General features: G+C 45.5%; 1 protein-coding gene across 3 annotated transcripts in view; it reads left to right on the top strand.

Moving 5' to 3' along the window:
• The window catches only part of itfg1 (integrin alpha FG-GAP repeat containing 1), a 96220-nt gene that overhangs the window by 66092 nt on the left and 13631 nt on the right, over positions 1-16497 (top strand). For 2 of the 3 annotated variants that reach the window (XM_027018675.3, XM_081706210.1), the window contains exons 13-15: positions 2853-2896; positions 5683-5761; positions 15969-16093. In XM_027018675.3, the coding sequence (XP_026874476.1) occupies positions 2853-2896; positions 5683-5761; positions 15969-16093 (248 nt within the window). The remainder of the gene's footprint in view (positions 1-2852; positions 2897-5682; positions 5762-15968; positions 16094-16497) is intronic. The other variant, XM_081706209.1, reaches the window with a different exon arrangement.

The raw sequence follows: 16497 nt of genomic DNA, 5'->3' as shown, positions 1-16497 counted from the left end.
CCAGCTCCCTTAGTAATCCGCTGCTGTTTGAGTTGAGCAGCTTGTGGGGTATTTTAGGAAATACTGCTACAAGCATTCTGAGCATTTTTTAGCTGGAGGTAATTGGGGTGGACCTTCAAGCAGGCTCGCCCCACCGTGAGGGTCGCCCTCGTTTGTCTGCTTCTGGGAGAAGGCAGCGGGAGCTGAAGAGCATCTTGGGCTCCTGAGATGGAAAGCATCGCTCGTAATGGTGTCTACATGGCACTGATGTCAAGGCCATCAGCTCTGGGAAGCTGTCGGTACTCTGGCTTGGCTGAGGTGTCGGGCTCTGGCTCTGGGTCTGGGTCTGGGTCTGCTTCTGGTTGGGTTTAAGTCCTCTCACGTCTCAACATCTGCCTGGCCCTGATAGTTCAATCAGCATCCACTTTTCCTGCTTCCTGAACCAGCTTTTGCTCCCAGTGTACTGTTATAAATTAGGACACAATCTCTTGAGAAGTTAAAGATTAGGTCTATTGGGCTTGGCTGGACTGCTTCGTGCTTATGCTGGACTCTGGGCAGACAGCTGTTCCTTCAGAGCCCTTTGCCCAATTTGTTTAATTGTCTCAAATTGATTTTAAAAACTGTGCTGCTATACGTCTTGCTATAGGTTGGGTTGCTATAACTCTTGCTATAGGCTGCGCTTGTTTGAGTTTAGTTGCTAAGGGCTTCTCGACAGAAATCACACTCCACACTTCACCTTATGAAATGAACTGCTGAAAGGTACGATCAGAGGTTTAATTTTCCACATCATAGTAAATATTCATCAAATTCCCTAACAAGCTAAACATGGTCAACTTCAGGCACTTTTTTTTTCTTAAAAACCCTACTTCCTTTGTGCACATTTTCATCCCTTTTGATTGGATTATTTCTCTCCCCCCCCCCCCACACTTCAGTTCAGTAAGATTTACTGGCAGGACCGTATATAGTTACGGTATTGCCAAAGCAGTATGAAAATGGCAAGAATAAACATTTTCAACATTAAAAGGGGGTGGTGTATTGATTTATGTGAAGGGAGGTATCCAGTGTACTCAGCTGGATAGTCCTACCAGTCATTTGGAGTGGGTTGGGGTTAGTTTTGCACTGCCTTCTGTTCCAGATTAGTCAAATGGTGCAAAGTCCAACAATATTAACAGTCTTTTCAAACCTTATTGGACTTAATCTTTACATATAAACAAGAATATATATAATGAAAACAATTTATTCACTGATATGTCAGCTTTGGTAAGCTGACATGGATATGATACAGAGGTAAAGACATATTGGAAGGAAAAAAAAATTGTCATATGTCCCAAATAAATAGTTGTTGTTTTTTTTTTTTTTGTAGTGAAACAAAATAAAAAGGATCATATAAAATGAGTCGTGTTTGCATTGATTAACATACAGATGCTGTTGTCTGTGCTCACTCACTAGGACTGTGTATACTGTAGAGGCAATGGTTGTCAAGGGCCCTAGTTTGCAATTGAGTTGGTTGGGCATAGATGGCTATATATTGATTATATGGATTTTGCGGTATTGTATTGGTTCTCATAATTGCTGTATTGGTAACATAACACTAATAGGGGCTTTAATGATAAAGGGGTGTCGGAGCCGTAGTCCGAAAACATAACACAAAAAAACAATGGGGCGAAAATACAACACAGTCCAGCAAACCCAAAGGCAAATCCAGCAACAGTAACCGGAGTATACACAAAACCGACAGGCATACTCGATATGCACCAGAACCAGCTGTGACAGTCCTTCATGAATGCCTAAAGGTCTGGAGTTCTTTATAGGATAGGATAATGAGAAACAGGTGAGTCTGATTAATAATCCAGGGATTACTGCTGAGGCAGTGGGAGTTCTCCTGGGACTTCTGGGATGTTGAGTCATGATCTGTAGTTCTCTGTTGAGCACAGAGCTGTGTGACAATATTGTATTTATTGTGCTTTTGGTATTAGTTGTGTTTACCTGCCCAGAGATTGCAGATGGAAATTATCTTATTGGCTAACTCTGGTGTAAAGCATATCTATTGAGATTAATGTATTTTGTGCATGGTCCGTGACGACAATAATAATAATAATAATAGCAATAATAATAGTAATACTACTAATAATAATTATTGTGATAATGATAGAAATAATAATAATATTATTATTATTATAGGAATTTTAATAATAATAATAATAATAATGTTAACAAAATCAACAACACTTGAGACTGGTCACATGCTCAAGGCACTCAAAGGATGTGTGAGCTTATTAGCATATTGCTGCTTTTCTTGAAATCTCAGTGTTGGAAAAGCCAGCACTACAATACCAATTAACAAGCCAAGTATTGTGGCGCTTTATCTGCTGTTGGAAGACATGGAACAAGGGTCCTTTTGTTACTTTAGGAAGTTTGGCTGGGAGTTTTCACTGATAGGATCTAAGGTTGTCAATGTGAACATGACAGTTTAATAAGGACTGTCATTAGGTGAAAACATCTCACGCAGGCTCAGTTTTGTGCCTAATAAAGTGCTAATTGACTGTTTTTTTTTCCCATCTAATAAAGTGTCTCTCTTCCATTTATATGAGAGTCTCTGTTTTTGTGTGGTCAAGACAATCATGGAAACCTTTTTCATCTCATTATTCTGTGTGCAATGTAATTTAATTTACACTGGGTGTGTTTTGCAGCTGGTCTCAGCAGGGGTGTGTGTGTGTGTGTGTGTGAGAGAGAGAGAGGGAGAGAGAGAGAGAAAAAAACGCAGAGAGGTGCTTTAATGTTACTTTAACTGTGCAGTCACAGAACTTTATCTTTAAATCAAAGGGAAAAGTGTGAATGTCAGAAATGTTAACAACTTTCTCTCCCCCCACCAGTACTCAGTGGCATCTGCTCCAATGACTGTCCGGAGAAAGTGAAGGTGAGTGTGTGTGTGTCTGTCTGTCTGTCTGTCTGTCTGTCTCTGTCTGTCTGTCTGAATGAGTGATGAATGGATTTGACATGTTCACCTGTGGGGCAGGTGAACTCCTGACCAGTTCACTCATCCATCACCATTATGCTGTAATTAACCCTCCACTTCTATGGCTGTACCGTCAGGACTTCTCATCCTTCTATTGCTCTACCGTCAGGACTTCTCATCCTTCTATCGCTCTACCGTCAGGACTTCTCATCTTTCTATCGCTCTACCGTCAGGACTTTTCATCCTTCTATCGCTCTACCGTCAGGACTTCTCATCCTTCTATCGCTCTACCGTCAGGACTTCTCATCCTTCTATCGCTCTACCGTCAGGACTTTTCATCCTTCTATCGCTCTACCGTCAGGACTTTTCATCCTTCTATCGCTCTACCGTCAGGACTTCTCATCCTTCTATCGCTCTACCGTCAGGACTTCTCATCCTTCTATCGCTCTACCGTCAGGACTTCTCATCCTTCTATCGCTCTACCGTCAGGACTTCTCATCCTTCTATCGCTCTACCGTCAGGACTTCTCATCCTTCTATCGCTCTACCGTCAGGACTTCTCATCCTTCTATCGCTCTACCGTCAGGACTTCTCATCCTTCTATCGCTCTACCGTCAGGACTTCTCATCCTTCTATTGCTCTACCGCCAGGACTTCTCATCCTTCTATCGCTCTACCGTCAGGACTTCTCATCCTTCTATCTTTCTCCCTCTCCTCACTGTCCCACTCACACTCTCTCTCACTCTATCAATTTAATTCCATAAGCTCCATTAATATCTCCAGTTACAATATTGCCAAAGCATCATTGAAACAACTAAAGTGAACATTTACAACATTAAATGCCCTTCTCACTTTTCTCCCCTCTCACTATATTCCCCCTCACTCTTTTTCATTTGCAGCATTTAGCAGACGCTCTTATCCAGAGCAACTTACAAAAGTGCTTTGTCATTTCCTCATATAGTACAGCCTAGTACAGTACAGTAGGTTAGAGTCCAACATACCAATGAACTAGAATAGTGTAGAATACAGGGATCCCTGCTGATGCCTAGAAGTGCAAATACATAAGGTGTATGTTAAACAATTAGAGGAAACTTTTCCCCTCTCATTCTCTCCCAGTCTTCTCCACGCGTCTGTCCGTAGCGTTGCCCTGTATCACTGTGTCTTGTGTGAGGAGAGGAGGGCTTGTGTGTGTGTGTGAGTGTGAGGTCAGAGAGTCATGCTGTGGTTATGGGCAAGGTGACGAGATTACTGCACACACTACATGTGTGTGTGCGCGCGTGCGTGTGTGTGTGTGTGTGTGTGTGTGTGTGTGTGTGTGTGTGTGTGTGTGTGTGTGTGTGTGTGTGTGTGTGTGTGTGTGTATACCTGGCTTCACACACACTATGACAAGTTGTCCGACACAGGAGAGCCTATATCAGTGCATACATACGCACCATAAAATAATTAGCTAATGTAGCGTTAATGAAGAAGCCATACAAGAGCAGTACACTGGTCATATTCATATGAGAACACCATCTTGACACACACACACCCCCGTAAAGATGGGTTTACTAACATGATTGTACAAAATACAATGTTGTATGTTGTAGTTGTAGTGGTAATAATAATAATAATTACACACACAGTTTAGGTGTGTGGAGTGGTAACTGTGCTCTGAACTCTTCACCACTATGCCACTGTCACACTTTTCAAATTTAGCCTCACCATGCATGTGAAGTCTCGTAAACATGGCAACAGATTAGCTGCAAACGTCCATGGATGATTTTACGAAGCTTTCCGCCCTCCTGCTGTGGTTGGGGAGACTCTGAGCGTCATCTGTTCCACAACCCCCAGCTAGGGGGCATATTCTGAGGATGGGTTGCCTGAAGTGAAATGGCTGGAGAGGGTAGCAGTATCCTGCCTCCACCCTCCACTGTGTGGAGCAGCTCTGGTCCCCTGAAGGATTCGTGCAGGTAGACAGCAGCTCTTGAGGACTGAAACACTCTGGCTGTAGCATCTGGACGTCCGTGCTTAGCCCCAGGGCAGGGAAACACACACACGCACGCACGTCTATATAAGCAGGCAGTGGCAGGCTGGTGAGGACACCTCGGGCAAACGTGGGTGGGTGGGTGGGTTAGTGAGTCTCCAAACATACACTGCTTGACTGTGCTTGCCTCAGAGCAGTGAGTGACAGCAGACCACAGGACGCCATCGGGGAACATCTGCACTGTCACAACACAGTTTGTGTGGCAGGATATGGACGGGCAGGGGACAGATCACTGATGAGATCTGTCTGCTCTGCCTCACACTCATGGTGGCTTTTGTTCAAAAACAAAACAAAACATATATATATATATATATATATATATATATATATATATATATATATATATATATATAGTGTGTGTGTGTGTATGTACACGTATGTATATGTGTGTTCGTGTGTGCGCGTATATGTGTGTGTGTGTATGTACACGTATGTGTGTGTGTGTGTGTATATTTTATATAATGTGTGTGTGTGTATGTACACGTATGTGTATGTGTGTATGTGTGTTCGTGTGTGTGCGCGTATATATGTGTGTGTGTATATTTTATATATATATATATATATATATATATATATATATATATATGTATGTATGTATGTATGTATGTATGTATGGATTTTTTAAGTTTAATTTCATGTGCCTGTAGCATGGAAGTAACCGTGTCTGTGTGCGTGTGTGTGTGTGTGTGTGTGTGTGTGTGTGTGTGTGTTTTCCTCCTACAGCCCTTTGGAGTCAATCAGCCTGGCCCATATGTCATGTACATGTCTGTGGACTCTAATGGGTACCTGAAGAACGCTTCAGGTGAGTAAGAACACTGGTACCCAGTACCCACAATACCCAGTACCCACACTACAGTACCCACAATACCCACACACTACACAATAACCACATGCACAATACCCACAGTGCTGTTGCCCAGGTCTTGCATGCTGGAAGGAAAAGGAATGCTGTGTCCTTCCACCTTTTAACCCTTTCAGTTATGAGGAACCACAGCATGTGTTATGCATGCAGAGTGTTAGACGTTTCCAGTGCTGGACAGACGTGTCAGGGGTCAACAGTGTTAACCAAGCACTGGAACGCTCTGTGTTCAGGTGTCCTTTTTTGGGCTTTACAGCCCGGAGAGCTTCCATGGGTGACGTACCCTGTCTGCCCCTGTGCTCCTCTCCCTCAGAGGGACGGGGGCTCGCGTGGGCTGTAGAAGCTGATCACTGCCCTACAGGGCAGAAATAACTGTGTTCAGAGCCATGATGGACAGGGAGGCAGGTGAGTTCATTATGGAGCTGTAAGATTTAAATGAGATGAGAAAAAGGTATGAAATGTCAGGCTAGATCTGTTTTAGGAGCAATCAGAGACACGCTCACAGGACACCGAGCATAGAGGAAAATTGTGTGTGTGTGTGTGTGTGTGTGTGCTCACCTGGTAGAGCAAGGTACTGGTAATACCATGGTCATGGGTTGTGGTACTGGTACAAGGTACTGGTAATACCATGGTCATGGGTTGTGGTACTGGTACAAGGTACTGGTAATACCATGGTCATGGGTTGTGGTACTGGTACAAGGTACTGGTAATATCAAGATCATGGGTACTGGTACAAGGTTGTGGTAATACCACAGTCATGGGTTCTGGTACTGGTAATACCAAGATCATGGATTTAATTTTTGTTGGCCAAACGCTGAAAATTGGGGGGGGGGAGGTGCGCATGCGCGCACGTGCATGTGCTTGTGATTCCTGGGTCTGCAGCGAGTCCTGTCTTGTCCCTGTTAAGGCTTAAGACCAAAACCTGTGCAAATAAAGGAGATGACCTCCGATAGGCCTGCTAATCCATTTTGTTCTCTAAATGAACTGTAAAATGTCTTTTCAAGCCTGTAGGTGACTGTGTGTGTGTGTGTGTGTGTGTGTTTCAGAGAGAGAGCTGAGATGATAGAGAGTAGATAATATCTCTAGCGCAGACAGGGAGATGTAGGAGAGGTAATTCAGAGATAAATTACCGAAGGACTAAAAGATGTGAATAATTTCCAGATAACTGGAATTATAGATCTGGGGGCTACCACATGCCAAGTGAGTATAAGGAAACAGTGATTTATTTTTTTTAAACTAATGAATTGTGTTGGGCTTGGAAGCTTATAGGTGACTGCGCTCCTACAGCTCTGTGTGTGTGTGTGCGCGCGTACGTGAGAGAGAGAGAGGGGGAGAGTGAGCAGTGTTTGTGTGTGAGGGTAATAACTGTGTGTTTGGGATAGAGCAGTGACATCTCATCTGTAGAATATACTTTTCGTAATGTTCTGTGACTATAACTTCACAAGTCCAAAATCAGGTGTCTTTCTGTTTAAGAACCTGGACACAAGAACAGTGGCTTTCTCACATTGAAGTATGAAATGAATACAGAATTACCTGAACAGAGAGATGATCTATTCCGACACTTGCAAGGACAATGCGTAAGGGCTGGTGGGTAATGTAGTTCAGTACTGCAGCTGAACAGGAAGTGGACAGCTCCCACACCAAAATAAAAGACTGCATCACTGGAAAAGAAGCTGTTTAGAGAAAAGAGATGAATCAGTACAAAGGATAGTCAGAATTGCCCAATTCCCCAGCTTTGGTACCTCAGTACTGACGCACCTGACTGAGTGACTGAGTATTAGTGTGTTGACCTGGTTCAGGTGTATTCGTTCATGGAGAATGGTACCAATGCACTAGGGCGTCCTGTAGCCTGAAAGGCTGGAGATAACGGTCCAAGATGTACGACAGCTCCAGCTCCGTGTGGACCTGTGTAGGTCCTGTTTGGTAACACAGTACATTGGACATGGCAGCTAAATTTTTAGAGTTTAACTAAAAACGTAAGGGTTATCCAGATTCCATTCCGTTCATACTCGAGGGGAGGGGAGAGGGTTGTAAAGAGGGGAGAGGGAGGGTAGGATGTGAGAAGGGAGGGGAGAGGGGAAAGTCTGTAGCATGAACTGAACATCTGCAGAAAGCTCACTCACTCATACATATGTACCAACATTTCCCTGAACTTCTGCTTTATCACCTGCAGACAGGTGTGTGTGTGTGTGTGTGTGTGTGTGGTGTTGCTGATAAACCCTGGCCAGTGCATTTTAGATAAAGGTTAGATGGTCCATTTACTCTCCTGCTCTGAGTGACTGTGTGTGGGGGGTGGGGGGGGGGGGTGTGAGAGCCAGCTAACACCACATAGTATTTAATGAAAAACTGATAGCTGTCAGTAGTGGTGGTTTTGGGCTAAAGACCATTCACTCTCTCCACTGTGCTGCTTTGAACTCTGAAGCCCTTGCAGTGCATACAGTGTAGAGCTGAGACACACACACACAGACACTGTGTAGAGCTGAGACACACACACACAGAGACACCGTGTAGAGCTGAGACACACACACACACACAGAGACACCGTGTAGAGCTGAGACACACACACACACACAGAGACACCGTGTAGAGCTGAGACACACACACACACACAGACACCGTGTAGAGCTGAGACACACACACACAGAGACACCGTGTAGAGCTGAGACACACACACACAGAGACACCGTGTAGAGCTGAGACACACACACACACACACAGAGACACCGTGTAGAGCTGAGACACACACACACACACACACAGAGACACCGTGTAGAGCTGAGACACACACACACACAGAGACACCGTGTAGAGCTGAGACACACACACACACACAGAGACACCATGTAGAGCTGAGACACACACACACACACACACACACAGAGACACCGTGTAGAGCTGAGACACACACACACACACAGAGACACCGTGTAGAGCTGAGACACACACACACACACAGAGACACCGTGTAGAGCTGAGACACACACACACACAGAGACACCGTGTAGAGCTGAGACACACACACACACACACACACACACACACACACACACACACACACAGAGACACCGTGTAGAGCTGAGACACACACACACACACACAGAGAGACACAGTGTAGGGCTGAGACACACACACACACACACACGCACACACACAGAGACACAGTGTAGGGCTGAGACACACACACAGACACAGTGTAGGGCTGAGACACACACACACAGAGACACAGTGTAGGGCTGAGACACACACGCACACACACAGAGACACAGTGTAGGGCTGAGACACACACACACACAGAGACACCGTGTAGAGCTGAGACACACACACACACACACACACACACACACAGAGACACCGTGTAGAGCTGAGACACACACACACAGAGACACCATGTAGAGCTGAGACACACACACACACACACAGAGAGACACAGTGTAGGGCTGAGACACACACACACATGCACACACACACAGAGACACAGTGTAGGGCTTAGACACACACGCGCACACACACACAGAGACACAGTGTAGGGCTGAGACACACACACACACAGACACAGTGTAGGGCTGAGACACACACACGCACACACACACAGAGACACAGTGTAGGGCTGAGACACACACACACACAGAGACACAGTGTAGGGCTGAGACACACACACACACAGACACAGTGTAGGGCTGAGACACACACACGCACACACACACAGAGACACAGTGTAGGGCTGAGACACACACACACACAGAGACACAGTGTAGGGCTGAGACACACACACACACACAGACACAGTGTAGGGCTGAGACACACACACACACGGAGACAGTGTAGGGCTAAGACACGCACACACACACAGAGACACAGTGTAGGGCTGAGACACGCACAGAGACACAGTGTAGGGCTGAGACACACACGCACACACACACAGAGACACAGTGTAGGGCTGAGACACACACACACACACGCACACACACACAGAGACACAGTGTAGGGCTGAGACACACACACACAGAGACACAGTGTAGGGCTGAGACACACACACACAGAGACACAGTGTAGGGCTGAGACACGCGCACACACACACAGAGACACAGTGTAGGGCTGAGACACGCACTGAGACACACACACGCACACACACACAGAGACACAGTGTAGGGCTGAGACACACACACGCACACACACACAGAGACACAGTGTAGGGCTGAGATTGGCAGTGCCACACAAACACACACACACGGAGTAGCTAACCCATCCTCTAATAAAGTGCCTGCAGGGCAGTCTGGTGATGGACTGGATCATGTGAGTATGTGTGGAGTCATCAGTTCAGCTGAGAATATGAAAAGTTATTTTAGTGTGTCAGTTAGCCAGCGTGAAGAGAAGAGAAGAGTCTAGGGTCTTGGGTGACGACAGCACTAGAGCAATAAAAAGAACAGATGATGTGGAGGGATGTGAAGTGTCAGCAACAAACCCATGCACCCCTGCTACTGCAGTCGCACACACACACACACACACACACACACACACACACACACACACACACACACACGTGTCCACACATGTATACTCGCACATGCGAGAGACAGAACCAAGACTGATTAGACTTTCAATTCTTCTCTACTCCTTTGCTCTCTCACTTTCTCTCTCCCTCTCTCTTCCTGTCTCTGAGTGTGTGCGGGTGTGTGAGTGTGTGTGTACCTTTCACTCACTATTTCTGCAAGTTCGAATGTCTTTGTGTGTTTTGATTTTGTAATACAGTGGTATAATGCCACATGCATCTGTAGGTAGAACACGTCGGAGTGGTCCTCCACTCATGTATCCTGTATAATTGGATTAAACGGCTTATAGTTGCTGTTATTGAAAATCACAAGGAAAGAGGTGCATGGGCGTTTCATTATGGGCTCATCGGTCTTCAAAACCATGCAGAGTTCTCTCGCGGCCCCTCCAATCATGCCACACACACAAGAAGTCCCCTTACAGCAAGAGACGCGCTGTGTGTGCGCTCACACATTTTAGCTCCAAAAAAGTCTTGTCTAGGAAAAATGGGGGAGGCTCAGTAAGATACTGTCACATAACCAGCAAAATGAAGAAGGCTGAAGTGGATTCATATTCAGATATAAATGAAGTTGTGTGTGTGTGTGTATGTACAGAGAGAGAGGGGGGTCATAAAAATTACACAAGGTTTCCAGAAGCAGGTTGGTGGCAGTGGTAGCTGGTAGTTCAGGCCCCACCACTGCCAAGTTGCAACTGTTGGGGCCCCCCTGAGCAAGACCCTTAACCCTCAATTAACCCTCAAGTTGAACTCAGTCAGAATTGTAAGTCACGTTGGATTAAAGCGTGAGATAAATGTCATAAATGTAAATATAACATCATGGATTCCACGAGGAACATTCAGGACACAATGAGATCTCAACCAGATTTCTCCTCATTCTATGAAACGTCTACCTGATTGTATGTATTATGTTTTATTCTGCCTCTGATTGGTTGATTAGATAATTGCCTGAATGAGTGGGTGTACAGATGTTACTAATATGAGTGTGTTAATGACAGCGAGTATGTGTATTCTTGTGTATTTTTCTTCATGGGTAGATGTGTCTGATACACACGTGATGGGGAGGGTGCAGTGTCTCGCGTTTTCGTCTTCTTAGGTAGTTACATCTGTCTGAGACATGTAACGTATGGCAAATGCCTGATTGATAACCTGTTAAGGTACAAAAATAGCCATATGCTATATATATATATATGTGTGTGTGTGTGTGTGTGCGTGCGTGCGTGTGTGCGTGCGTGCGTGTGTGTGAGATGATGATGATGATGATAATGACCTCTGTGGGAGCCTCTCTCCTCTGTAATAGACTTCATCACCTCCTGTCCCTTTATTGCCAAGACGACAGGAAGCACAGAGACATGAGTTCTGTCATTATATTCCATTAGTGCATTTACCCACACACACACACACACACACACACACACAGTCTTGGCTTTTGAAATCTCTCCTTCATAATTATGTCTCCTCTTTCATATAATTCTCCCTTTTCCTCTTTTTCTCTCTGTCTGCTCCCCCTTTTTCTCTCTCAGTCCCTCTCTGTCTGCATTCCTGTGTGAATGAGGACAGACAGAATGGACCCCTCCCCCCCCAACACATACATGCATACACAAGCACGTGCACACATGCAGAAGTCACACATTTTCTGTTAGATCATCTAAAAGGGTGTGTGTGGGAGAGAGAGATTTTGTGCAGTAGTGTGGTGTGTGTGGTGGTTTGTCTGTTCTGTTTGTTTTGTGTAAATGAGTTTTCATGTGTGGTCTTAGGGTGTGTGTGTGTGGTCCTGGGGTGAGGGGGTCCACTCGTCTGGGTGTGTTAATCCCTTTGTGTCCAGAGAGAGGTACTGGAAGACATTGCTCAGATTTGGACAATAGTGTGTGTGAGTGTGTGTGTGTGTGTGTGTGTGTGTGTGTGTGTGTGTGTGAGAGACTGTTTGGGGAAAGAGTGTTGCTGCTAGCAAAGCCCTCCAACCCGCTTGGCCAGTCTTCCCAGAGAGAGAGGGAGAGTGGGGGGGGACTACTACAGGCCATTCTTCATTCCTGTCTGTTTGCTTTCTGACCTTCCTGCCCAGGAGAGCAGAGAGAGAATAGAGAGGAGAAAGACTGGAGGAAGGTAGAGTGAGACTAGAGGAGAGGGGAGAGACACTGCAGGAGAGGAGAGAGTGAGTCTCTAATGGTATATGGTCTATATGGTCATGCCAGTAAAGCTTACTGAACTGGGAGAGGAGAGAGATACTCCACAGCTTCAGTAGTACAGTAAATGTCACTAAATACTGTAGTAAATGTCACTAAATACTGTAGTAAAAAGGTTTTTTTGTTTGTTTGTTTGTTTTTTAACATTTATTTATATATATATTTTTTGGTGCTTAGTAACATTTACTGTACTGTATTGTCCCTCAAGTCGAGAGCTGTGTCTCTGGGTGTGTTGTCTGTAACTGTCTAACTGGGTTGTGATCAGGGCTGGTCGCGGCGGGTGTAGAGGTTTCACAGAGTGGGCGTGCAGTCAGACTTCAGCTACTCGGTTGATTTTTCAGCATATGTGGAAAGTCGATGGTTTGGGTTGATTAATGAGACACAGACCCTCTGCTTTTACAATTACTCAGGTTAATGGACTCCAGAATACTAGCAGACTCTCTCTCGGTCTTACACACAGTTAATTGTTTTTCTCTTTAATGACATTACTAAGCAACTCTGGCTGCTTTCTCTGACATATGAGCAATGGGCCGACCTTTTCCCTCACTGTCGTGTGCATGTGTGTGTCTGAGAGAGGGTTTGTTTTTGTTTTGTTTTTTTTGATGGGGACTTTTATTCAATAAACTTGACAATCTTTTCTTTTTCCTCATTTCTTTCCTTTAACAGAAGGCTTCACATATATGATGCTTTATCTGAGAATCAAAGCCACTCAGTTAAGTCAACTCCCCCGCCACTACAGGGTAAATAATATCTCTGTCACAATGCAGTGGTAAAAAACCTTTCAATATTATCCTTTGAAAACCCAGAATCCAGAGTGAGCCTGGAGGTATAGATTGCAAGGGTTACCTGACCAACAAGATTTGAAATGACCCCCATTTCATCCTTTCTCTGAGCTTGTCCCTTCCCCCACAAAATAAACGTTTGTGATGTAAAATCATTACCACACTTCTGAAACACCAAAAAGTGTTTTAACTGTTGCACATTCTTTAAAAAACAATTAAAAATGGTTGGGGTTAGGGTTATCAACAGATGAAATTACCACCGCATATAGATGGAGCCCCCAGATTAACCCCAGATATATACAGCCCAGAATTACCCTAAAATGAAAATATATTCCCCATATTACGACCAGACACAGATGGAGTCCCCAGATTACCCCCAGATACAACCTCCAGTCTACCTGCAGCTACGGATAACGCCTCTGATTTACCCTGTGCATGCACATATGCCTCCCAGTTATGGATAGAGCCCCAGGCCACCCTACTCCAAGAGAGAATATGGAGTGGGATATGTTCAGACAGGAGCTCAGATTGGAGGAATATACCTCATCTCTTCTGGCCTGCAGTGACTTCTGCACTAGGACAAGTACTAACCACCAAAAAAAACACGTGTCTGGATAAGAACAAACAATCTTTGGAGAAGGTACAGGATACTGCCTTCACAAAAGCCTGTGAAGAACTGAAGAGGTATATGAAGGAAGCTAAGGCGATGTACACGCAGTGTGCAGAAGAGCACTTTGAAAGTCGCTCCACGCACCAGCTGAGACATCCTGAACCAGTACTTCACCTGTTTTGATGACAAACACACCAGCATTCCAGCAGGGTTCTCCAACACTAACCTCCCCTTAGAGTAAGATACCTGTCTTAAAGCCCCACCCCCTACCTGTCTAAGCCCGGTGTCCCTGTGCCCAGCAGGTCAGCTCCAGTAGGTATGAAATGCTTTGAGCAGCTCGTGCTGTCTAATATCACAGCCGTGATCCCAAGGATCTGCTTATAGAGCAGACAGAACAACAGATGATGTGATCTCAACTAGGAATATCACTCCGAGAACATGGATTATGGATTTCCTCACCAGCTGACCTCGAAATGTGAGAATGGTAATCAGAGCCCCTCGACAGCTCCTCAGTTCTGAGCAGGGGGTGCCACGGGGCTTTGTGCTCAGTCCGGTTCTTTTTATCCTCTTCACCCATGATTGCACCCCTGTTCTTTCTGGCTGACATTGCTGTAGTGGGGTAAATATCGAACAGTGAGGAGAGACAGTACAGGCAAGTGGTTCAACGTGTGGTTGAATGGTGTCCTAACAATCTGGTTATTTACATTTACAGCATTTATCTGACACTTTTATCCAAAGCAACTTACAACTCTGACTGAACACAACTCGAGTAATTGAGGGTTAAGGGTCTTGCTCAGGGGCCCAACAGTGGCAACTTGGCAGTGGTGGGGCTTAAACCAGCAACCTTCTGATTAATAGTCAAGTACCTTCTCCTCTGTGGACTTCAATTTATCCAGGAGGGGAGTGCTCATCACCCTCTCCTCATACATGGGGTGGACGTGGAGATTGTGACCGACACCGAATTCCTGGGAGTTCACATAACAAAGGATCTCTCTGAGTGTCTTAACAGCCCCCACCTGGAACAGGAATCTCACCAGAGGCTGTTCATTTTAAGGAAGCTCAGACAGGCTAAGCACGCCCTCAGCTCCTATAAAATGTCTACTGGAGCACAGTAGAGAGTATCCTCTGTCTCTCTGATATGGTACTGTATGCCAGCAGAACCGCAGGGAACCGAACAGATTCTATACGGGTCGTAAAAACGGAGCAGAGCATCGTGGGATTGGACCTCGCTAAGCTAAATGCTGCGCACGCCAGGCGTCTGATAAGAAGGCTTAACCGTCAGCAGGGATCAGACTGGCTGGTCTGAGAAGCTTTCTGACCATCTCAACACTAACTGATCAGAGCAGAAAGTGGAGCTTAGTGCATCGTTTATTAAAATGCACTTTAAGTGTAAGTCTTTTCTGTACATTGAGAAGCTAAAGAGGTGTGTGTGTGTGTGTGTGTGTGTGTTTGTGTTTGTGATTGCCACAATTAGAGAACCCTTTGTTGGAACGGTATGGGACCTGTTTTCTAATTATAATCAGATCTCTCCTGTGGGGTTTTGTCTCTTCTTGTACCACATAGTGACATTAGTGGAAAGGATGATAAGTGATGGGGGGGGGTGTGACTGCAGTATCAGTCAACGTGTGCCTGAGCCTTTGTGTGTGCATGTACCACTTTCACTTTCTTACTTTTATCTGTGCTGTGCTCTGGCTCCCCTCTGCCCCCACACCTCTCCTCCCCCTCTCTTCACCTCTGTCTCTGTTCTCCTTGCTTCCCTCTACCTGGCATCTCTTCTCCTTTTAAGTGGTAGTTGTAGACAAACAGCTAAATCTTTGGTTTCTATGTTTTCATCCAGTTTCAATGGCAGGTCACGATTACTGATTCTGTACCGTGTTAAACTTTGTTAGTATGTTGTGTGTTTATTTTGATGAGACACTGCTAAATTGTGTTGGTGCTCAAGTACTTCATAACATTTTAATTTAGTTTATTTTCCAGATTAATTTATTTCCCTCCATTTCCCTCCCCCCCCCCTCTCTCTCTCTCTCTGTAGCGGGACAGCTCAGTCAGTCAGCCCATCTCTCTCTCCAGTTGCCCTACACTGTACTCGGACTGGGACGCAGTGCTAATTTCCTCGACCATCTTTTTGTGGGAATTCCCAGACCCCTTGGAGTAAAGGTAGCGCGCGCACACACACACACACACACACACTCACACACACACATACACATACACATACACACACACACACACACCCAGGCAGAGTCCTGAAGGTTGTATGGCTTAGACAGCCTGTTCTGCTTACATCTGGTCTCATACTGCATCTGTGCTTATTATTCCATCTATGAGACAACTTGCCCCCCAGTTAAAGGGCAACGTCAACTGCCCCCACCAGTTAAAGGGCAATGTCATCTGCCCCCCCCAGTTAAAGGGCAACGTCAACTGCCCCCCCCCCCAGTTAAAGGGCAACGTCAATTGCCCCCCCCCCCCCCCTTAAAGGGCAACGTCAACTGCCCCCCACCCGTTAAAGGGCAACGTCAACTGCCCCCCACCCGTTAAAGGACAACGTCAACTGCCCCCAC

Source organism: Electrophorus electricus, chromosome 23 (genome assembly GCF_041902795.1).
Source record: "Electrophorus electricus isolate QZ-2024a chromosome 23, ASM4190279v1, whole genome shotgun sequence".
In the NCBI taxonomy this organism is placed as follows: Eukaryota; Metazoa; Chordata; class Actinopteri; order Gymnotiformes; family Gymnotidae; genus Electrophorus; species Electrophorus electricus.
This window is presented reverse-complemented; position numbering and strand designations above follow the sequence as displayed.